The sequence below is a fragment of the Pteropus medius genome, unplaced genomic scaffold, assembly GCF_902729225.1.
Source record: "Pteropus medius unplaced genomic scaffold, Ma_sr-lr_union100, whole genome shotgun sequence".
In the NCBI taxonomy this organism is placed as follows: domain Eukaryota; kingdom Metazoa; phylum Chordata; class Mammalia; order Chiroptera; family Pteropodidae; genus Pteropus; species Pteropus medius.
In genome coordinates, this window is record NW_024354911.1 from 15,914,563 (window position 1) to 15,939,317 (window position 24,755).

Sequence of the window (24,755 nt, forward strand, 5' to 3'; positions counted from 1 at the left end):
GACAATTTGTTTGTTTTAGTCTCTATTTTATTTCCCTCAAGTGTAGGGTCCTTTGCTACCCATTTGTATTTAAGTTTGAGGCATTAAAATCCAGAATGGTAGTTTTAGATGCCTCAACATTTCTTTTCCACTATTTTTAACCTTACGTGGTTACATCTTTTTTATTCCTTTACTGTTTTCCTGATAGGTTTTCAATAGGACAAAGAGATAAACAGATGTTCTCAATCCAACAAGCTAACCATTAACTTCCTAAACAATGCTGGTCTAAATGCTATACTCTGGCTTCCTGATCAAGGCGTTCCTATGAAGATCATACAACTATCAATTAACTAGCATGTTTTCAGCACTCATCCTACTTGACCTCTCTGTTAATCAATAATTCCCACTAAAAATTTTTTCCTGGGTAAGTATTAAAACTGCTGTCTCTTGGTTCTTCATCTAGCCCTTTTATTATTCAGTCTTATATTTCTTCATTGGTTCATCCTCAGCCTGCATCATTTTTAAATTTAACTTTTCAAGTTATTTTTTTACTTTACATAGAGAAAAATTCATTTTTTTTTTTTTGCTTTTAATTAGTGTTTGCAGGGCATATTTTTTCCAGCCTTTTACTTTTACCTGCTATATCAATATATTTAAAATGTGTTTCTTGTAGCCCGAATATAGTGGGGCTTTTTTTTTTAATTCTGATCTGACATTCTCATGATATTAATTGGTATATTTTTACCATGTCTATTAAATGTAATGCCTAATGGTTGGATTTAGGTCTACCATCTTATTAGGTCTCCTCTGCTTTCTGTTTCTTTGCTTTCTCTGTCCAGACTTATTTTGGATTATTTTAATTTTTACATATTCTATTTTAATTAATCTATTTGTTTTTGACTGAGGAGGTCACATTTGAGTAGAAAATGAAAATGAAAGGAGGGCGTGAGCCATTCACAGATCAGTAGGAAGGGTATTCTATGTATAGAGAATAGCTTGTGTGAGGACCCTAAGACAGGAAGAGAGCCTGGCATTTCCAAGTCATAAATAGCAAAAGGCCAGAGTGGACTGGCTTGAGTGGAGGAAAGGAGAATGTTTAACAATGAAGTCAGATCAGTGAGCAGCAGTCAGACCATGAAGGGCTGGCCAGTCAAGAGTTCGGATTTTGTTCCAAGTGTGATATGGGAAGCTATTGGAGGGTTTTGAGCAGAGAAATAATTTGATTTGCTTTATGTTTTCAAGAGGCCTCTGGCCGCTGTGTGGAGAACAGCATGCAAAGAAATAAGAGCAGAAGCAGAGAGGCCAGTTGAGAAGCTATTGCAGCAGTCCAGGGGAGAGATGGTTGAGGCTTGAATTAAGAGAATCATAGTGGCACAAATGAGAAATGACTGAATGCAAAATATGTTTTGATGGTAGAGCTGACTAAACTTGCTCATGAGTTAGAGGTAGGGTGTGAGGAAAAAGAGGCATCAAGAACGATTTCCACTAAACCATAAGCTCCTTGAGGACTAGAAATCTATCTTATTTATCTCTATATCTTCAGTGCCAATGCCAGTACCTTGCTTTGCAAGAACGTAGGATTTGGAATCACGTGAGACCTGAGTTCAAATCTTGCCCCAGTACTTTCTCGTTGAAAGACTTGATTTAACCTCTTTTGAATATTAGCTTCCTCATCTGTAAATTACAATTATAAATTGTGCAGTACTGTTGAGAACCTGGTATGTTGATGTTAAGTACTAAATATTTTTACCCGGTAGATAACACAGGCCCTGCATTTAATTTTCCAACAGCTGAGGTCTTTTCCTTCCAACCCCCATCTTCCTCACTTATTTATCCCAACACTGTTGCCCAGAGTTTCACAGCTTTCTTGCCTAATCCAAACAAAAAGTTCTTTAGCTCTCCCTACCTGAAGAAATTCCAAATGGTATTTCTCAACTCTTGGACTTACATTTCATCGTAGTATAAATTGCATAGTATAAGATTTCTTGGGCACTTCCTTGATAATAAGTAATTCTGTGGGGCAGAATCTCAAAAGATGACTCCAGAAGTAGAAAAATAATATAAGCCATCTTTGGAGATGAAAACAAATAGGAAACACTGCACTGCATGATGTTCTGTTGTTGTTCCTCAGAAACAAAGAAGGAAAACTACCATTATTTAACTGTAAACTTCAAATTGCTATTTATTTTTTGCCTTACCTCTCTTAATCTTAATTCCAAACTAATTTAAAATAGACAATACAAATAAGATAAAAAATGAGAATGGTGAATTTCATTTAATTGTTCTATAAAGAAATACATTTTAACCACCTGTTTCTTCTCGATATCTTGCAGATGCTATTTTCTATTGCAATTCTGAGTACCTATTTCTACTCTTCTCAACAGCCTATTTTGAGCAACTATTTTCTGCCCAATGCAAAGTAACAAATTTATCTTGATATATTTTCAATGGGGAAGGAGGAAAATTGTGAATGAAAAAGAATTAGCACCAGGCAGAGAAGTAAACAATACATAAATCATTTTATTTGCCAAATAATTGAATTTTGCATATAGTCAAGATTCTCTCTTGGGAAGAGTTGATAATCTTACTATTTCATCAAATCAGAAATTTTTTTATATATATTGGCTGTTTGTAATCAAAACAAAGTAAAAATGCTCTCTTTTTTACAAAGATTATTCTATTAGTCATTCAAAGAATTTTAATATAATTTTTTGCTAAAGTTGAGTTAATGTTCATTAATATCACCAACTGATATTAAGAAAAACTTGTTCACTATCTTCAGAAGTGAACATGTAAAATAAAGAAGCTTCATTTTTACAAGTAAATGAGGTTTACCTCTAATGCAAAACTGTACTGCTCTAGTTCTTCGTAGATGAGTCCACGATTAATGAAGGTATTTAATGTCACAGTTTCTCCAGCATTAAGAAGAAGCACAATTCCATAATCTGTTAATGCCTAAAAGTAAAATAATCACTTACAACCCAGGTTCAGCTCTTCAGAGTCTTACTATATTAGCCAAGGAAAAATGTGTTTATGCCCAAACTAGGACCTCATTATTATTTAATTTGACTTACAATCATGGCCAAAAATAATCATTTGTTAGATTTAAAGGGTCCCCCTTCACTAAATATTATGAATACTGCTACTTTGTAATAAGTGGTGCTCACTGTGCTTGCACTTTACATGTTATTTGTGAATCATTCTAAGCATTTTTATTGTGTATAGATAGGAAGGGGACATACAACACCCTTCTCCCACCCAACAGTTTCACCAAATGGCTGTTGATATTAAAGACTTGTTACTTGTTGAAATTTAAGTTTTTAGTATTGTATTGTTTCCCTCAATGAAACCTAAGTTTTTTGGAGGCAGAGCTTATCCATTTTGTTCACCATTATAAAGTCAGTAACTAGCACCATGCCTATACACAATAAGCACTCAATAAATTTTTGTTGCAAAAATAAATCATGAATCAATGCCAATGGATCATAATAAAACTAATGAATAAGCACTTGTTGGAAAATTACTTCAAAATATTTTAATAGGTATACTCTTTTTTAAAAAAGAGACAGTCTCAGTTGAGAATTAATCGACTCAGAGGATCTTTCTCTATTTATTTTATCTTTTTTGCTCATTTATAGAATAAACAAGTATTTACTGGTCATCTACTCTGCACCAGGTGCTAGGAGCAACCCAAATTTGAGTTGGAGCTGAATATCTTAACTTATTTTCCTACTCAACATTTTGTCCAAAAGAGCCATATGGTTTCATCAGAAAAGGATCAAATTTTATATGCCTACAGCATATGCTAACTGAAAATGCAAATAAATAGTATTTTACTATTTGCTCAGTGGTCTTCTAGTGTTTCATAATTGGACACTCATGCATCTAAAAGAATCGTACAGTTAAAGATGCTATATGTACATTATGGAATAATTATAAGCAAATATTTCCAGGGCTGTAAAAATAATTCATAATACTCATAAAAGCAAAAGAAAACTAGAATGTTTATTATGCTAGCGCTCCGAAGATCTGGACCCCGAGCTCAGGGACAATTTCGCTTTTATATTTCTGCGCTGTTACAGTTAACATGGGCTACAGGCAGTAGCCCATGCTAACAGTAAAAGCATATGATTTTCGAACAGAAATTTAGGTAATAAGTCTGTTATCAAGACAGAACAATCATAGAGGAGGGTGAATCTTCAGTTGATCTCAAAATCGCTCTACCCTTCAGCCTATGCAGGACGAAGAGCTGATTATAAGGTTAACCATTTGAGTGGAAAATTCCTCTTCAGTTACTGTGCAAGTTTTTGTATCATGCCTCTGCAATTATTACTAGATTTTCAGTCTGGGAAAAGTTACTTAACTCGAAGCTTCAGTTTCCTCATCTGCAAAATTGAGATATTAATAATTCATCATATGTTACAAAAATTCATCATTTTGATGATATGTTGATATGTTGATGATATGTGACAGTGCCTGTCACACAATAACTTAAGTAAGTGGTAACTGTTACTATTTTTATTAGCATAGGGTAATAAGAGACAAAATCTCCTTTTCTTAATTTTTGTAAAACCATGTCTTGGGAGAATGTTTGAATTAATTTTCTGCAGAAAGACTGTGGGTTTTCTCAGTGCAGTGATGGCAGGAATGCTGAGGAACAGGTGGAGGAAGACAAAAAGGAAGGAGGTGACACTGTTAAATGACATCCGGTCCACAGCTGGAGGTCAGATGTTTTTACAAAGCCATCTAAAGACTGTTAACCAGAAGCAAACAAACCTGTGAACACCAGTTCAGGTCTCTGCTCCCTATGTGACCTGGATGTGTTCCCAACCTCTCCTTACTTCCATTTCTTCTATAAAATGAGTGATTGGATTAAATGAGTTGGCTACATGGCAGCTCTAAAATCGCCAATATATTTATTCTAGTTAGATCTCTATTTAAGTGGTTTTTCCTTTTCCTTATTCATAGAGCACTGGACTCTGTTACATATCAGAGATAAAAAAATGAGAGTTCCCTGCCCTGACCCAGCCCATTGTTTTCCAGTTACCCAGAAAAGGCAGAAGTAGGGGTGGGGAGGGAGTCATTAAAGTCACCTTCTGTGCAGGTTACTCTGATAAATGACCCTTTAATTAGCTCCTAGAATCTTAACAACTCCTTTGTTAAAAATTAGTTATTCATTTGTCAACATTTGTAGAGGAAACCTGATCTTCCGGTTACCAGGAATTCTACATCTTTTGGGGTAGAAACAATGTTTCTCAACTTCTTCCTTTCCACATCAGATAAATTTCTAAATCTCTATATGTTTTAAACAGATTTAACTGCCCACATTTCAAGGAGATGAAGCGGGGTTGTGGAGGGGCGGGAGTGTGATGTCCACACAGAACAGTGGGAATGTGATGTACTCTTTTAGAGGAATGCTTCATTGGCTATGGAAGTGGATAGAAACAAGGAGGGAGAGACAGGTGAACAATAGAGAAAGAGAAGCAAGAGGATGTAACAGAACACAAAGAATACCACAGACCAGCTGCTCCCCAGTGAAAAATCTTATTTGGAAAAGGACCAAACCGACAAGGTGGGCTTAAGAGAGGGGTTAGAAAATATAAAAGAAGGCTTGCACAGGTAGAAGCTGGAAAGGAAAAATAGAGAAAGAGGTTTTGCTGCGGCCATCGGGTAGGTCTTCAAAAAGCACAAACAATACTGGTCATTGCTTGTTGATCCCCAGAGCTGGAAACCATCACTCATAACTCCCTGTACAAAAAAAGACCTCAACAAACTGTTCTCGCTAATGTTGAGATTTTGAAACAACAATATTACTAATAATCACTGTTTTAAAATTCTGCACATGAGTATATCAGTAGAAACATTTACTCTAATGAGAATTATGTAATGTATCTTAACTTATGTATGCCTTTATATGCTTATGTAAGCATTGTAAAATGAATTTTTTGACATTATAGAGATTGTAAAAGAAAATTTGGTGAGCACAAAGAAATTAATTCTCTTTGAAATGATTCCTCCGTTTCCCAAGTTGTGTGTGTGTGTGTGTGTGTGTGTATTTCCACAGAAATTATTTTTCAAAATTATAACAGAAATAAGAAAAAACTTTGCACGTGCTTTAAATGTGTTTACAAATGGTTTAATATTTTGTTTACTAAAATGGTCATCTTACCATTCGAAGTTCACCTATCCTGGTGAAACATAATGCTCTGTTATAAAATGCTACATAGCTGTTTTTGTCCATGTTGATAGCTGTAGTTAAATCTGTAATGGCTAGCTTATAAGTCTAAAAAGGAAAAAATAATTAGGTAACAGGATTAATCATAATGGACTGAAATTTAATTATAAAATAAATTCTTGATTCCATCTATCACAGTTTTTGGAACACTCTGTGTAGCATCTGTGATATTAAGACAATCAAGCTAATCTTTCACAGAGTTAATTAAGAAGATATCTTGGTAGGAATTTTTATTATTGTTCCTGCTACTTGCAAATAAAATTAAATATATAAAGAACTTTAATTTAGATGATTATCTTAGTGCCAAAGATGCTATACAGCAAGGAAAAAAATTATACTTGTTATTAGTAAAAGAGAGGCAAGCCATATTCCTCCAGCAAACATTCACTAGAGCTTGCTTGCTTCTGTCATACTGTTATATCACATAATTGTCATGTTTTCTATCCACGTTCTCTTTTGCTTCCTCTTTGATGCTTCTCTGATACCTTAGATCATCCATTTCTATAGATAGTAATTTTCATGGAATTAACACATAATACAAGGTCTTACCTGTACCTTAAGGTATTATTTGCAAAATATTTCATATGAAATAGCTACAAAAGGAGATGAGAAAGGAAAAGTAGAGAGAAACAAAATATTCCATGAAGCATCAGATATCAATGCTGCCACACACACCCACTTTGACCCAATAATTTCCATTTAGGAATCAATCATAATCTCAAGCAATGATTTTGTTCTCAATGTGTATAACTGTATTATTTGAAATAGTAAAATAATAAAAAATGTAAAACAACCCAAATTTCCACCAATCAAGTTATAAAAAAATAAACTATGGTAGAATATTATTTGGTCATTAAAAATGGTATCTTCAAAGGTTAAGTATGACAAGCAAGGCACAATACCAATTACATAGCATAATAGCATAATCCCAATTTTGGAAAATATATATATTATTAGGAAAAAAAGACAATGCAAATACACCAAAATGCACTCAGGAGTTTTCATTTGATGGTGGGATAATAGCTGATTTTAGTCTTCTCCTTTATGAATTAAAATCCCTTTTGATGTACTATCTTTAATACCACAGTGATTCTTCTCTCACAGAAGAAATAAAAGGAAGTGATTCCCTACTTCACATCTAAGCATCCGCCTACCCCCAAATTTCAGTGAACAAGACAGGAAATCACCCTACCTTGTTGTAGTATTTCAGAACTCCTCTGTAAATATAAGCTCGCACACTCTGAGGATAAATTTTGATGGCCTCATTACAATTCAAGATTGCTTTGGAGTATCTGCCTTTCAAACCATAGAAGGCTACTCGGCTTAAATATGCCTTTTTCAGAGAAAGAGAAGAGGAAAGAGAGAATGGATGTTTTCATAAAAGCATCAATTCTACCAAAATATATGGTAGTTTGAACAAATCTATGCCACCCAGAGATGGTATAAAGTGTAGTTTTTTTCTCACTCTTTTATTAGAAAAAATTCAAACATACAGAATAACTGAAAGAAAAGTTTAATAAATACTTGCCTACCACCTGAATTCAATAATTATTAACAAAATTAATGTTTTGTAATATTAATTGTATCTATTTTTTTCTGTACTGTTTAAAAATAAGTTTCAGACATCATAACAACTCACCCTAAGTCTTTCAGTATGCATTTCCTGTGGAGAAGATGTTCCCCTGTATAATCATACTACTATAATATGTCTAAGAAAATTAATAGTATTTCCCTAAAGTCATCTAATATTTAGTCCATATTCATAGTTCATAAACTTTTTTTATTTATTTATTTTATACCTATAGCACCCAGTCTTCTTCCTAGGTGTTCTCCCATCCAAGTACTAACCAGGCCCAACCCTGCTTAGCTTCCTAGATCAGACAAGATCCGGCATGTTCAGGGTGGCATGGCTGTAGACTCATAAACTTTTAAACTCAGGATCCAATCAAACTTCACCTATTGAATTTTATATTTTCTCTGTAGTCTCTTAAAAAGTAGAAATAAATGTGATAGCAAAACAAGAAATAAAATTAATAAATATATAAAATTATAATTATTAATAGATACCTTAAAATATTAACAATATTTACATTTCACAATTCACAAAACGCTTTTACATATATAATATCCCTGTTGGAAATAATACTTTTAGTTCAAGGGGAAATACAGATATACACATTGTCAAAATATAATTAGCTGAAAAGTAGATATAAGTAACTAGTTGTTGCTAACTAATAACAGCGATATATAAAGGATTTAATAGTTTTAGCAAATCTAGCACACTCTCTAAATCACTGAAATTGTTCATTTAAATACCTCATAATATTTTGGATCAAGAGTAATTGCACGATTAAAATCCAAGATTGAGCTATCCTTGCGGAGTTTTACTTTGCAAAGCCCACGTTGATAAAAACCTTCTGCCAAATCAGGATTTGCTTTCACAGCTTTCGTAAAGCAATCAAAAGCCTAGAAGAGTATGTGATTAGGAAGGAAATCATTTAGTGAGTAGAATATATTCATTTAAAATGTTAACAAATTACTGTATGTAACTATTATTGAAAGTTTTCACTCTTTTTTTGGTCTTTTTAAATATGTTTTTCTCAGTGAAACTTGTGGAGTGAGTCAGGTTATTATTATAATTTACAGGTCCCCTTACTCTTAGATTAATATCTACATAACCCCTGTCATTACATTACAATATTTTTGCAGGTGTAATTTTAATCATTATTCTTCATAGAAATGTGCACTTCGAAGAAATCATAGCCAGTGCATTTGCTTTCCATGACGGCCCAAGAACTATAGCAGATATATAGGTATGAAATTTCACAACAACAGAACTCTAAAATTTTTTCCAACATTGTAAAGCAAAGCTAGGTTTGGGTTTTCCAAGAGGGCTAAAAACATGGAAAAGATTTGCAATTAATCTTATATTTTTTGGAATTTCTTAATGGTACAGCTAATCAAGTGCAACTCTTTTTCAAGGTTACAGAGATGCACGTTTCAGACACTGTCTATCTCTATGAATATAAGGACTAGAATGGTGTGTGTGCATGCATGTGTATTAGTGTGATGATGACAGTAGTGTGTGTGTGTGTGTGTGTGTGTGTGTGTTTAGAAATAGAGTTGTAGAATATCCAAAATTAGCTATTGGAAAATATCAATTATTTTACATATTAATCATGTTACTGACAATTTTGAAGTGGAGACTTGTGTAAAATAGCCAAATGCTGGATAAATATATGAATATTGAATCAACTTTTCAATGAATTTCAATGGTTTTCAATGAATCCAACCACCTTAATAACCTGTTTCGGTTTAATTTGAATTGTTCAGTTGTCAATAAGAGAAATCAGTGTCCTGATCATTTTCAATTTAATCTCCATTACACTGAAGCACTCAGTTTAAAGTACTTACGATTTAATAAATAAATTGTATTAACATGATGAAATTATTTTCTGTAATAATTTCTTACAGTTAGATTTATTGTTTTGATGGGAAACACACATTAGTCTTTAGACTATCATTGACAAATAGGCATCAAATCAAGTGTTTTGAAGAAATAAAACAATGAAGTAGGTATTACAGAGTACATCCTGTCTATAATAAGCCAAGCTTTATGAGAAGCTTTAGTCTAGTCACTCACTGTGTAGGTAACCTTCAGAAACAGAACCGAATGCAAGCAATTTCTAAAATAACAGATAACCTACGTTCCTAAATACAGAAAATACCATCTGTAAGTTGCCTTCATCCATGTAACAAAGACCCAAGTTATACAGACAATCAGCTGAAGCCGCTACAGCATTAGGTCCTTTATCGGAATGAGAAAAGATATCCAACGCCTTTTTAAACATTCTCACAGCTTCCTATAATGATAAAAAAAAAAGAGAGAGAGGGAGAGAGAGAGAGGGGAAGGCAGTGAGAATGTTTCTAATATTTGCTTAACACAACAGCTTTAAACATTAAAAGGAGTCCTGAGCGCACAGCCCTACTCTCGGTTCACATGAAGACATACAGTCCTGGCAAAGACACAGATCTTGTCAGTGCAACTTGAGAAGGGGACCTAGGCTGGCCGTAGGGAGGACATCTGATCACAGGAGGTCCCACCCAAGTATCTATCCTACTAGAGGTACTTAAGCAGGCTTACACACATGAACTTTTAGAACTACATTTTCTAAATTCTAAAGGTCATTTTCTTATAGTTGTAAATCAGACTTAAATTTATAGACTAGTTCATGACCAGTTTCCTAGTAATTTTTCTAAAGGGAATACTGGGCAGCTATTATATAATAAAAAATCTCCAGTGATAATATCTTTTATTTTGGTTGTGGATTTAATCAATGTTTTGTCCTGCTGTGCTCTTAATGGGGTTCCACTGATACCAGAAAATAAACATCAAAAGTCACTCATTTAAACTATTTAATCAAAGTAATTGAAACTCATTAATGAAAAAAAATTCAATTTTCCAGATAGAAATGACTTTTCATAATTACCTAATTGATGTATATTTCTATATAGAAACAAAAATATTTGTGACTCTTTAGCCCATTTTCTTAATTATATTACAATGCTAAAGAAACGAGATTTAACTTAGATATGTGTCCTTCGTACCCCCACACTAGCATTTACTCCGTATGTTTACAGCCCACCTCAACATCCATCCTTCCATCCCCACTCTCAGCACGACTTTGCCATAGAAAAAATCATCACCTCGACTTCTCTCTTTTAACTTTTTATGTATTTATATCTTCCTCCATTTCTATCTTTTTCTCGCCTGTCTTTAAATGGGTTCCATTCTCCTCCTCTTCAGAGCTAACTTCTCATGCTGTGTCCTTGATTCTATCTCCTTCTGCCCTATCTGAGGACAACCTGTTATTTCCTTCCTCCTTTGGATCTCTGTGCCTTCACCGGCTCCTTGAGTTCATAAAATCTTCCATCCCATTTAAATTTAAACGAACATATCTTCACTTCCTCCTGCTTCTTCCTCTAGCTGGTGTCCACCACTCCTTGCTTTTTCAATGCTTTAAAAAGTCTCCTCTGGGGACTTGAAAGTAAGGCATATCTACATTCTGAAAATAGTCCTGTGGCTGCTGTGTAGATAAATGCTTGGAAGAGTGCAACACTATTGCTATAATTCAAGCAAAATAAAAATATGTTCTAGACTAGAATAATGACCACAGAAATAGAAAAAGGAAGAAAGGAAATGGATTTGAGAGATATTTAGAAAGTAGAACTAAAGGGCCATCACTATTGATTGGGTAGAAGAGGACAATCAAAGGTGACCCGAGTTTTCTAGCAGAGCAACAGGGACATAAGGGGAGATTAAAGTAAATATAAGAGTATTCCTAAAAGGAATTCATTATTATAAAGGTGTCAACTCTCCCTAAAATAATCTAGTGACTCAGTAAAATTCAATCAAACTTCCAACAGGGTTTTTAATAGATCTTGACAGGCTGAATTAAAAATGTATATTGGGGACTTATAAATGTATTTATAAGAATTGTATATATTTTTACAGAAAGTCTATTTCTTTGAAATGTAAAGGAAGGAATTCTTGAATTTCATTATTTTTTTTCCTTACGCTTTTGAAATTGACGACTTTTGTAGTTAAGAATCTATTTCTTACAGCTCTTCTAAACTTTGTCCTGTCTCAATTTTAAACTGGATACAGAACCAACTGATGCAATTATATGCAACCCTGGTTGTAGTAGAACAATTCTGATTCATAACTATGCAGTCTTGAGTTTTTCTATCTGATTTTGGTAAGTATTCCTTAGCTAGGGTTGGCTTTTTTAAACTTAGGACTGAGAAATTGAGGGATGGAAATTAATCCTTTCACTTCAGTACATGTAGGTTTTCAATAACTGAGTCAAGGTGGAGTTTTAAGGGGTCAGTGGTGGCAGGCCAATGATTTACAAATAATAGGTTCTGCTTGGGAAACTACCCCTTTGAGTTCTTTCCATCTGACATAACTTAAATGGTGAAATTTGTGTTTATGAGCTCTTCTGCAAAGCTTTTTAAAATATTTTCAGCTGTTCCAAATGGGACTTATTAGCAGTAAAAATGTCGCATCAGATATGATTTGATCCCTTGTTTGCTTAATAAGTTGTAAAATGATGGCTCAGAAAAGTAGCCTGTAGTCTAACCATGGTGCTATTTTAGGCTGGCTTGTTAAACACAGGTCTAAGCTAGTATGTCAATAAAGCAAATACTTATTTTCATTTCTATTAATGATCTCCTCTCCCTGCAAAAAAAGAAAAGAAAAGAAAAGAAAAGAAAAGAAAAGAAAAGAAAAGAAAAGAAAAGAAAAGAAAAGAAAAGAAAAGAAAAGAAAAGAAAAAGAAAGTGTATTTGGAGGAGTAAAGGTCCAAGAATAAACAGGAATTTCCTGGAGAACGTAATGTGGGCACTTGTTTTACCAAATATCAAGAATTGCAATAAAGCTATAATACTTGGGCCAAGGATAGACAAATTGACCAAAGGAACAGAACAGAGAGCCCAAAATCAGCTTTACACATACATGAAAACTTATAATAGATGTAGCACTTCAGATCTTTGAGTTAAGGAGTACATTTCAATAAATAATACTGGAACATTTGAGTACTCATATAGGAAAAATTGAAATTTTATTGCTATCTCACACTCAAAAAAATCAATTTAAGGTAGAATAAGGCCTTAATAGAAAAAGCAAAACTCTTAAACTTTTAGAAGAAAATATGGGAAATATCTTTATGATCTTGGAATAGAGAAGGATTTCTTAAACAATTTGTTTAAGCCATGCTGACAAAACAAAAAGTAAATCTATTCGACCACATTAAAATTAAAAGCCTATGTTCACCAAAACTCAACATAAAGAAAATTAAAAGATAGCCACAAATTACAAGATATAGATCACACATACAACCAACCAAGGATTAATATAGAGAATTTAGTTTTTAAATGCCTAAAATTGATAAGACAAGACAAACAAAAATGTGTATAAGAAATTGGCAAAATAGGAAATATGAGTGGCTAATAAACATAAAACCTGTGCTCAAACTGAGAAATGTGACTTAAGATCACAATGAGAAATTGTTTTTTTACTACCAAATTAACAAAAATAAAGTCTGACAACACCAATTATTGGGGAGGATGCAGACCAACAGGCATATTCGTACACTGCAGGTGGGAAAATAAACTGGTACAACCCTATGGAACAATGTATCATTTTCTTGAAAGTTAAACATTCACTTTCTCTACGTGCCAACAATTCTACTCCTAGAAAATTCTGGAAAATCCTGGAAAATTACGCCACATGTTAACAGAAAACATGAAAAAGAATATTTATAGCAGCCCTACTCTTAAGAGAAAAAAATAAATAAAAGAAGCAACCCAAATGTTAATTAACAGAAGAATCAATAAATAAGTGGCATTATTTAGTTTTGTAAAAAATATGCAAGCAGTCATTCTAAGCAAAATATAAAAATTCCATAAATAGGTTCAGTAAACATTACGCGAGACTGTGTACCTTGCTTCTCTTGGCCTTCATTTGGGATTTTGCTAATAGGGTGTATGTGGTGATCTCGGGCCTATTCAAAATAATCCCATCCAAGACCTGAATGGCCTTGTCATGGTTTTCACAAAATGAATAAATGAGTGCTTGCTGTATAGGACTCAACTCAATGTGACCTAAAAGGAAAGGAAAGTTTATCGATACTTTTGCCAAGAATCTAAGATTGAGAACATATGTAATTATTTTAAGGAAGTCAAGCAAGTCAATGATCTATCTTTAAATATGAATTAACAAATCGATATGATACTAAAATCTAGTTACTATCAACAAAATATAAAACATTCCAATTATAAACAAACAAAAAAGCATAAAATTGGTATTTCCTATAATAACCTCTCTCACAAAATTCACTATGTTATGAAGCATTTTACTGATTGATTATGTACAAGCAAAATGGAAGTTTTAAAGTTTCAAAACCTAACTTCGACTTTCAAGTGAATCCTTCAAGTTATCTACACATAGCTATTGCAAATAATATAAACATTTTAAAGAAGTGTTTCTTTTTAAATTAAGACAATTATAAATTTGCTTTAATTATATTTACCTTTGTTCATTTCTGCTACTTGATAAATAGTGAACTTTGCAAGATCATAACATTTCATCATAAGAAGATATTGTCCTCTAGAAGAAATAATACCTTTTTAATTCTAAGCAGTTAAAAATAATTTTTCTACAATACAGTTCCTTAAAACCAGTTACTTAAAATTTTACAATTACATTTATTTATTCTTACTTATGTATGATAAAAACAATGTGAAAATTATAAACATTTTATGTAGGCTAAATGAACCGGTTAGCTTGGAGATGTGACATGAACACAATTTAGGAAATGTGAAGCCGAAAGAAAAACACTCAAAGATTTTTGCACTTATCTGTATTTAAAATGTTAGACTTCAATGCTGAGAAATGATTAAAAGATAAACACAGTTCAAGGGACGAAAAAGTAGGGGAGTATTTACATAAATTGCTAAAATGTGGTTCAAGAGTTTACAAAACAACGCAAGCCCTTAGAAGAAAGCACAGTTCGCATCCATTTTCACATATAAGAGAGCACTGTTCTCATCCATTTTCACATGTCTATTATAAACTCATTCCCCAGGTCAGAGATTATAACCTATTTTTGGTGGTTATAACTCATAACTCGCAATGGGTGTCTATAGCAAGCTCTACCGCATTTGAAATACAATTCAATGTGTCACTATTTTTTTCAATGAATTAGCTGAGGTTTACATTTGGTACCTCAGTAGACACAATCAAACAACTGATCAAAATATGTTACCTTACTTTCACAAGCTGTGTGATAACTAGAGAACCAGTATTCTAAGAGGCCTCAGAGAACTTATACACTAAACAGTTGTGTTTGGAAGCAAGGATAAAGCAAAGAGAAAGATCTGGTTGTCTTATATTATACATTATCTTGAAGCTAACAAAAACAATAACTATATCTGACTTGCTGGTTGAAAGATGGCCATTGCTGAACTACTAAATGTAAAACAAGGAGGCTAGAAGGATCAAGAGAGAGCTAAAGATCCCAGTGGTTAGCTCAGTTGCTAAGCTATCCCAAGAAGAATTCTATTTCTATGCCCGTACCTTATTATATATAATTGAATTCCATCTGGCTGAAGGTGGATAGCATAAGATAATTCTCTTACTGCCTTTTTCAATTCATGCAACTGTTGAGTGATAAACAGAAACTTAGTTCATAATAACACTGATTGCCTTTTTTCTGATGTTTATCCCCTCCCATCTTTCAATTTTGCAGAAACATGTCATGATATACAAGCAAATGGGAACAAAGAAGTAAAAATATTTTTAAAAAGTTTGTGATGCAGTCTTTTGTTTTTTAAAAACCATTTATCTTTAATTCAAAGAATTTTAACATACCTACATATATAATTTTACATATCATACATTCTAGTTTGTTTTCTCTTTTTGTTTAGCCTTTCAGTTTTTCTCTCAACCATGACACCTTTTCCACCAAACTTTACTCATATTAATAAACTAGCATGCAGAAGAGGATAAAATTAAAAAGTAAAAGTCTGGGGTGGCTCCACAGTATAGTGGTTAGCACGTCTGCTTTACACACACAAGGTCCTGAGTTCACACCCCAGGTGGAGCCTCGGACCACACCCCAGGTGCGCCAGGCCCTGGGTGCACGCCGGGAGCATGTGGGAGGAGACGCCCTGCCTTCAGAGATCCAGTTCTTGAGGGGAAATGGCAACATCCAAAGAGGAGGGGAAAAAAAGTCAATTCCACATAAAAATAAGGAAGAAAAAACAGGATTACACTTTAATAAGTAAATAAATGACTAAAAATATAAGAATGATGAAACAAAATATAAGAATGATGAAAAAAGTCTGCTTAAAATCAATATATAATTAAAAGCAAACACTGATTCTTTCCTTAATATTGGTCACAAAAGCATGGATTTGTACAAATTTGGAGACAAAAACTTACTATTGTTGGAAATATCAAGAGAAAGACTACACAGACTCCAGCAAAATAAACTTAGGACAACCAACAACTTCTCTTACTATGCTGATATGGTGATGCAAAGAGGAGAATGTACAAAACTAATTGTGCATGGAAGTAGGCAGTAGCTATTGATGTGGTACAAACTGTTTGGAGGAAATTATAGATGGAGTCAAAAGAGGGAACCGAAAAGGAACGAGTTCGAGATGTGTTTAAATAAATTTGAGAATTTCTGTGAAACTTTAGGCCAGCTGCTTCCCAAGCTGACCCTGCTCAGGTTGGCGTAATTATTAAGTCATCTAGTCATATGTCTGCATTGTTGCACCTGTTCCAACCGTGAATATTTATGCATTGAGGAAACCCTGACTGGGAAAAATGGAGGCTCATTCTCTGATCTTTACAAGCTGTCCTGAGGTTGGACTTCTCCAGACAGCCTTAGATTAGATTCATCCTGGAGGTTGAACCCACACCGCAGGCAAATGTATTCTACATATATACACTAGGTTTGATTTGTAATTGTTTTATTTACATGGGACCATATTGTACACACTTTATACTCTTTTCTGATTCTTGCTTTTCTTATTCAACAATATCTCAAGGAAATCTCTCCCAGTCCTCCCATATAGTTCTAATTATTCTTTTTATTGACTACATAATACTCTACATGTGAATACAATCCAATTTATTCAACCATTACTGTGTAGAAATTTTTGCCTCCTCAGAACAATGAGTTTTTGAATATATGTCCTTATACCCTATCATTATGCTGGTGCTTTGGTTTCTAAGTGCACTCAAAGGAAATTCCAACTTCCTCCTGGAGCTCTCAGCTCCAACAACATGGAGTGAAGCAAAAAGACCACACGCCACAAGTAAGTCCATCCCTTCTCCAACACTTGTCAAGAGCAAACTTTCCCTGCAGACAACACTAAACCTGCCCAGGGTCTTCTATCTCCATCATCAGGAACATAAGGGCTTTGAATGGGACATTAGGTCCTGAGTTGTAGACACTGGAGAACAGAGCTCCTAGGCAACTCTCAATGGAGAGGCAGGGTGAGCGAGAAAAAAAAAAGCCTTTTATATTTTAATACCATGATTTTGAAGTGAGTTTTGTGTTTTTCGGGGATTTTTTTTTTGGGGGGGGTCTTTGTTTTTTGATTGTTTGTGTTGCTGGCAGGAGGTTGTTTTAGTTTGTTGTTGTTGTTGTTTCCCATCCATAATTAGTCTAGCCTGACTAAAACCAGTGTGACTAAAGGACTCATAGGAGACAAGGCCAGAAAGGCAATGAGGAGCTAATTTATGCAGGCCCTTGTAAGCCTTTAGCTTTTGCAGAATTTGGCTTTTATTCTGAGTGCAAAGGGAAGCTATTGAAGCTATTTGGGTGAAGAAGTAAAATAATCTGACAGGTTTTAATAGGATCACTAAGGCTGCTGTGTTGAAAATCCATTAAAATGAAATAAAGAACAGAAGCAAGTAGACCAGGAGGCTACTACAATAATCCTGATGAGAAATGATAGTGTCTTAGGCAGGACTGTTAGTGGTGGAGTAGTGGAAAGGGATATCTATTTTGAAAGGTATAACAGTTAACAGTTTTTATCTCTGGAAAGTGAGATTTGGTTGGGGTTAGGGAAGACTTTTACTGTTTATTATATTGTTTGAATTTGTTACACTAAGATATATTATGCTTTTAAATTTAAGTAACTTGCAAATTTAAAAACAATTTAAAAGAACATATGAATGAGTAGGACCTCATTCTATGTGAATTCCATTCACTAATACACACACACACACACACACAAATTGATAGACTCCAAAATGTTAATAGCAGATATCTCTAGAGAACAAAATTATGGATAGTTTTAAATTCATTTTTATTTGCATAACTACATGCAATTAATATATGTTGCTTTTGTAATAAGGGAAAAACATTTTTTAAAAAGAAAATGAAAGACAAAAATTCATACCTCATCAGTAGAGGCAATTATAGTTAACTATAGCTACTTAATATTTATTGCTTATAAATGCATTAGTTTCTGTAATTAGCTGAAAAATAATACATTAATATATTTTAAATTATATTAAACTGATATCCAGAAAATAAAAACTTTTTTTAAAAGTCAAGGTTCTTAAACCTTAAATACCTTATGATAAATTTCTGCTCGACAAATATAGCTTCGAATATATAAAGGATCAAGTCTAATAGCCTCAGAAAAATGCCAAGTGGCTTCAATGTAGTTATCCAAGTGCCGCAAGTATATGAGGCCAATGTTTATATAGGCAAAAGTAACAGTTCTAAAAAAATAAGAATGCGAAATCTTGTTAGACATTTTAATTATTCCAAATGTTCTCCAATTATGAATGAACCTAATGAAATACATACATCAATATATACCAGGGTTTTTTATGTCTTACTAAAGAAGTAAATTAGTTAATTACACTCTGTTTAAAATTATAAATACCTTTATAAAATCCTTAGAAGGAAATCAACATTTGTAGTGTCTGTGCTAGGAAGAGAATTCCTGAAGTCTTCTAGACTCTTAGCCATACTTTACTCTTCCTTGACTTAATCTTGACTTATCTTGAATTACAAGCATAGTTTTCCTCAACTCAAAAGTTTCTGCCTCGGGCTGTATTATATTCTCCATGAGTAACAGTGAGACAGTAATAGTTTCAAGGCTTATGGGTGAAAATCCTCTCCACATAGGTAGTAACCCAGTTTCTTTTCTATATCAAAGAAATGTTTTTTTTCTCTTAAAATCAAACAATTTTCAATATAGAAATGGCCTAGAAAAATTACCTTGTTCTATGCCACTATTTCTTTTTTTTCTCCAAAAGTAATCTTCCTTTTCTCTTTTTATTTTAAAAGAAAATAATTTTTAAAAACACCTCTTGAACACTTTCAGATATTAAAGGTTTTGTTAATTCCATTTAGTTACTATTTAACAAAATAGATGAAAGTTAAGTTAGGTTGTTTATAATATTTTTAAAGGTAGACAAGCTGACATTTCTTTTCATCTTTTATATAGGTGTCTGCTTCAGAATGGTAAGTCAATACAATCTGTTCATTATATTTTTTTGCCATTCCCCCCTATCATCATCACCACCGTGTTTATTTCTAATCACAAAGATAGAACAGTTTCCTACTTAGTGCTAGTCTGCTGCTAACTTCCTGTCCTTGACAGCAAATGAAGACATATTTGTATTCCTTCATATACAAATTACTGGTGAGATTTTTATTAAAGCTGTCTTTAAAAAATAGTCTATTAAAAACTTTACAGCCTTCTTAACTTTTAGTTAATGTTTTCTATGAATTTCAAAACTACCTCTTTTTTGAGTGATCAAATTAAACATTTTGATTAGGTATATTAAATATAAAGTATGAGATTTTCCATTTGTTTTAAATGGAAGTAACCCTCTAGGCAATCTCAAATTGCAAAAAATATATATATATATATGCTCATGTTGTATAACATAGTGTTCCCTAGGTTTTCAGAAGTTAAAACTCCTGTTACCTTTAAAATTTTTATTTTGTGAACATATTCCTTTCCTAAAAATTAAATGTGGCTTATTTTTTCTTTTTTTTTTTTAATTTTTTAAACATTTATTTATTTATTTATTATCGTGACATTAGTTAACGAAATTAATAAGTTTCAGCTAGACATTTTAACAGTAAGGCATATATACATTATACTGTGTGTTCACCTCCCACAGTTAGATTTCTTTCTGTCACCACATATTTGACCTCTTTTAGCCCATCTACCTCCCCGCTTTCTCCTCCCCACTACCCTCTGGTAACCACTAGTCTCTTGTCCATGACCATAAGTCTCTGTTTGTTTGTCCTGTTCATTTGTTGCTTTTAGGTTTATATCCCATATATAAGTGATATGTGATTCTCAACTTTTTCTGGCTGGCTTATTTCGCTTAGCAATGCCTCTATTTCCAAATGATAAAACAGCCCAACTTCATAGCCCCGACCCTTCCCTAAAAGACACCAAAGTTCCTATCACCCACATTTTGGCTTTTTGCAACTGAAACTCTTTTCTTTCCATTGCTGGCTCAAAACTATCCAAAAGAAAATCACTATGGAGCCATTTTCCATGACTTTCCTGAGACAAGTTCAAAGTTTACCTTATTGATAAACTAAGTAAACAATCTGCTGTTTGGCATGGATTGGTATGGTATGTTACTCTTTCTGGCACCTTCCATTTTAATAAATGCTTCATTAGGAAGAAAGAGGGGGAGGGAGAATTATTTAACTAAATTCCATGTTTGACAGCTTAGCTTTCTGACTAGTGTGTATAACTTTCAGTTTCTTCCTGAACTTAATGTTCTAAATGTTATTGGCTTTTTTCTTTTGCTTTACTAAGCAAAGTGAAGTCAGAAGTTCTAAATAGAAATTTCCTTCTATCGAGTTGTGTGTTGTGCATAGCAACAATATATCAAGTAGAATATTTTGTCATTATTTTAAAGCTTGATGACAGTGTTCTATGAAGTTAACTTCAAAAATCTCTAACCTAGGCATCTCTAAGCTCCTCTTAATAACTTCTTGATTTTGGTATCCATGGATGTAAATCCTCTCATACCCACTCAGTCTCTAAAATTTGCAAAAGCATCTGAGGCAAACATGTTGACAACAAGTTTTACTTTAGAAATAACCTTATTTTTTGAAAATAATATTCTAATTTTAACATCACTTTATAATTGTCTCATTTTTACGAAGTTATTAATTGTGAAAGGGAAAGCTTTTTTTTCATTTTGTTTATTAATTATATACAAAAGTGAAATTAATGAGAATAAAAAGAAAAACACACCTTTCTAGAGAAATAACAGTTTCGAAGTCACAGATTGCCAGCACCCAAAGTTTTAGATCTGTATAGAGTATGCCCCGATGTAGAAAACAACCAAGATTCTCATAGCCGTCATTTATGAGAGCTTAAAAATAAAATTATATCTATTATTCAGCTTCTGAACAAACATATCTGAGTTATATTTTAGTCTCTACCCTTCCTACTACTTATTACTTTTTAACATTATATAAAATAATACATATCTACAATGAGTATACTTATTGGAAGAGTAAAAAATAGTATTCACATAAAATGTATTTGTTTATAAGTTATAATGTGGCTATCATGATTCACAAACTCATTAGAGCTGGAAGAAATCCTGGTGGTAATAAAAGATAGCCCGTTCACTCTATAAATGAAGAAATTAAGGTTTAAAGGGGCTAGATACATTGATCATGATTGCGATGCTAGTAAATGAGAAAGACAGGCCTAGAATCTAGAGTTTGACTTTTGATTCATTTCAGTGGGTTGGAGTCAAAAGGGCGCCACTGCCCTTGATGTCCCCGATGAACACAGCAACGTCTGGAGTGCTGGGTTCTAGCTGGAATTTGCCAGTCAGGATGGGCTAGTTTATTCAGCTGGGGATGTTTACTGAGCACTTATTCTATGCCCAAAATTGTGCTGGGCATATTCATATAACAAGAATTCATTGATAATAGTGTAGGTGGAAATGGCCACTTTTGGCTGTTGGCATCCTCTTATTGAAGCTTCTCAAAGCTCGTTTTTAGTTTAAGGGTTAAAAGACTGAATTTGACTAATCCATGGGCTGAACTTCTAGAGCAGGACACAGACCACCAAGAAAATTCACTGCCATTTCAGCAAGCCGACTAAGAAATAAACTTGAATTTCCAGAAATATCCTCAGAACTCAATATGTAGAAAGATATGATATTCTTTGATATGATATTCTCCCTTTGTCATAGTTACATACACATGTAAATACACATATACTCACATTATGTTCAAAGGGCATAACAGAAACATTTTTCACTAAACTATTATAGCTGATAAAGACATATGAATATATATATAAAAATAAGTATATATTAATATATGTATATATAATTATATAATAATATACTATTACATTAGTTATCTCACATCAGCATTCCACTCTACGAAAGTTAGCCACTGAACCTCAGTTCAAATTCCTATTATGTGCAATTGAAGGCAAAGTACCTGAAACACTATAATCCTGTAGCGCTCTTAAAGGGTTACTCTTTCTGAATAAGCAGCCTCTGTAATACAATGCTAACCAGTTATTAGGATCTAAGTGAATTGCAATAGAAAAATCTTGAGTTGCTAGCTTATAAAAGCAACGTTTAAAATATGCTCTTCCTCGATATGTCCTAGAAAAAGAAAAAAATTCATTTTAACATGTATTGCAAAATATATATTTTCTTTTTTTGGCAAACTTATACAATTAATTTTGTATTTAATAATTTGTGATTATTTCCCAAGAAAGCTTGGTCATAATGTTAATAGCAAAAAGTATATAAACTTTTTATAAATAAATCAATTATACTTTACTATATATATAATTATGTGATATTAATAATATGCTCTGTATTAATTATATGCTTACTAATTTTAATATATTTCTTATATTTATCAGAGAAGTGTGTCAATAAAATATATATGAGATTTTTTAATTTTTATTTTTTATTGAATACCTAAAATGTTAGGCTCTAATTTATACAAGATTGCTCTCTAGGAAAACCAAATAATCCATTTGAACAAAATGGGTCTTGGTGGGTAAAGTCGTTTTGGTATATTTCTGTTATACTGAAGATGTTCCCAAATAAATGGAGGGCTGCTCTATATGCATAAAAGCTATTACATCAGTTGTATGAATTTGATTCTATCTCCATTAACTAACTTCCTACTCTGATTTTGAAATTATCATTATTATTAAATTATCACTCAAAACTGTCACAACTATATCGATTCCTGAAAATCTCATATTCAATCACTTAATAATATAAAATCAAATCAGCTTTTAGAAATGAAATAAATAATTAAAGAAAAACAAGAGACATAAGCTAGTAAGTAGATTACCTGCTCTGAAGAAGTTAAAATAAAACAGGGGGAAGATAAAAGGCACTCGAGAAGGTTATATCAAGGGATTTACTTTCAACAGTGGGCAGCCAGCCCCAGACCAAACTGTACTCTGTTTTGGATAACTCTCTCGGGTTCCTGGACCCCAGACGGGCAGCAACTGACCTCGTTGTGCTCTGAGACTTTTTCTGAGTGGTTAACACTACTTGTCCCACCCTAATGGCTTCCTGAGACTTCCGCCTAATGCCCAAGGCTCTTTTAGCAGCTGAGCCTTTTAGGAAGCTAGCTGGCTAGCAGCAGCAGGCCTCAGGGTGCTCTGGGCCTTTTACTGAGTTGCCCCAGGCCCTAGTACTAGTAGCAGCCAGCCTCCGTTCACAACTTAACTTCTCTTACCTACCTCAAGGTCCAGCACAGGTAGCAACCAACTGTAGACCACTTTGTAGCTCCTACCAGGTAGCCCCAGACTGGTCATAGGTAGCAGCTGACCTTGGATTGAACAGAAGCCCCTCTCAAGAAGTCCCAGAACCAACACAGCCAGGAGACTCCTTCAGAGTACCACCTTATTAGCCCCACAAGTGGGGCTGATAGATCTTGGTGATCTCAGCAAGCACCAAAGCCTGCTGGGACAAATATCTCTGTATGGGGTCAACCTTCCCCCCAACACCCCTCACCCCCATATAGCAGCTGATAAGCTGAGGGCATGACCAATCCTCATGGCCAGTCAGCTGGAGGGTCAATTCCACTTAGTGACATGCCAATAGCAATCAAGGCTCAACTACAACAGGAGTACACACAAAACTCACACAAGGGACAATCCTGTAGTACTCAGCACAGGTGATCAGGGAAACTATGTCACTGAGCCCCACAAGGCACCTACTACCTAAGGTCACCCGGCTGGGAGACATAGCAGTTCTACCTAATACATAGAAACAAACACAGAGAGGCAGCCAAAATAAGGAAACAAAAAAATATGACCCAAATGAAAGAATAAGACAAAATTCCAGAAATAAAAAAAGCTAAATAAAATGAAGGCAAGCAACATATCAGATACAGAACTCAAAACACTAGTTATAAGGATGTTCAAAGAACTTACTGAGAATTTCATTAAAGAGGTAACGAGCATAAAAAAAGACATAGAAACCATAAAAAATAACCAGTCAGAATTGAAGAATAAAATAACTGAAATAAATAATACACTAGAAGTAATCAACAGCAGATTAGATGAAGCAGAGGTTCAAATCAGTGATTTAGAAGATAAAATAGCAGAAAAACACTCAATTAAAACAGTAAAAAGAAAAAAAAGAAAAAAAAATAAAGATAGTTTGAAGGGCCTGTAGGATATTATCAAGTGTAACAATACTCACATCATAGAGGTACCAGAAGGAGAAGAGAGGGAGCAAGAAATTGAAAATTTATTTGAAGAAATAATGACAGAAAACTTCCCTAATCTGGCGAAACAGACATAGAAGCCCAGGAAGCACAGAGCGTTCCAAACAAGGTGAACTCAAAGAGACCCATGTGAAGACTCATCGTAATTAAAATGCCAAATGTTAAAGATAAGGAGGGAATCTCAAAAGCAGCAAAAGAAAAGCAGCTAGTTACATAAGAGGGAGCTCTCA

General features: G+C 33.6%; 1 protein-coding gene across 1 annotated transcript in view; it reads right to left on the reverse strand.

Annotated features, from left to right (window-relative positions):
- The window catches only part of LOC120597851 (tetratricopeptide repeat protein 6-like), a 37,521-nt gene extending 19,122 nt beyond the window's left edge, over positions 1–18,399 (reverse strand). The window contains exons 1-8 of the mRNA XM_039856504.1: positions 18,374–18,399; positions 14,308–14,384; positions 13,719–13,879; positions 9,943–10,077; positions 8,531–8,680; positions 7,407–7,547; positions 6,149–6,262; positions 2,815–2,934 (exon numbers count right to left, since the gene is read on the reverse strand). Coding sequence (XP_039712438.1) covers positions 2,815–2,934; positions 6,149–6,262; positions 7,407–7,547; positions 8,531–8,680; positions 9,943–10,077; positions 13,719–13,879; positions 14,308–14,368 — 882 coding nt within the window. The 5' untranslated portion in view covers positions 14,369–14,384; positions 18,374–18,399. The remainder of the gene's footprint in view (positions 1–2,814; positions 2,935–6,148; positions 6,263–7,406; positions 7,548–8,530; positions 8,681–9,942; positions 10,078–13,718; positions 13,880–14,307; positions 14,385–18,373) is intronic.
- Positions 18,400–24,755: the final 6,356 nt, after the last annotated feature.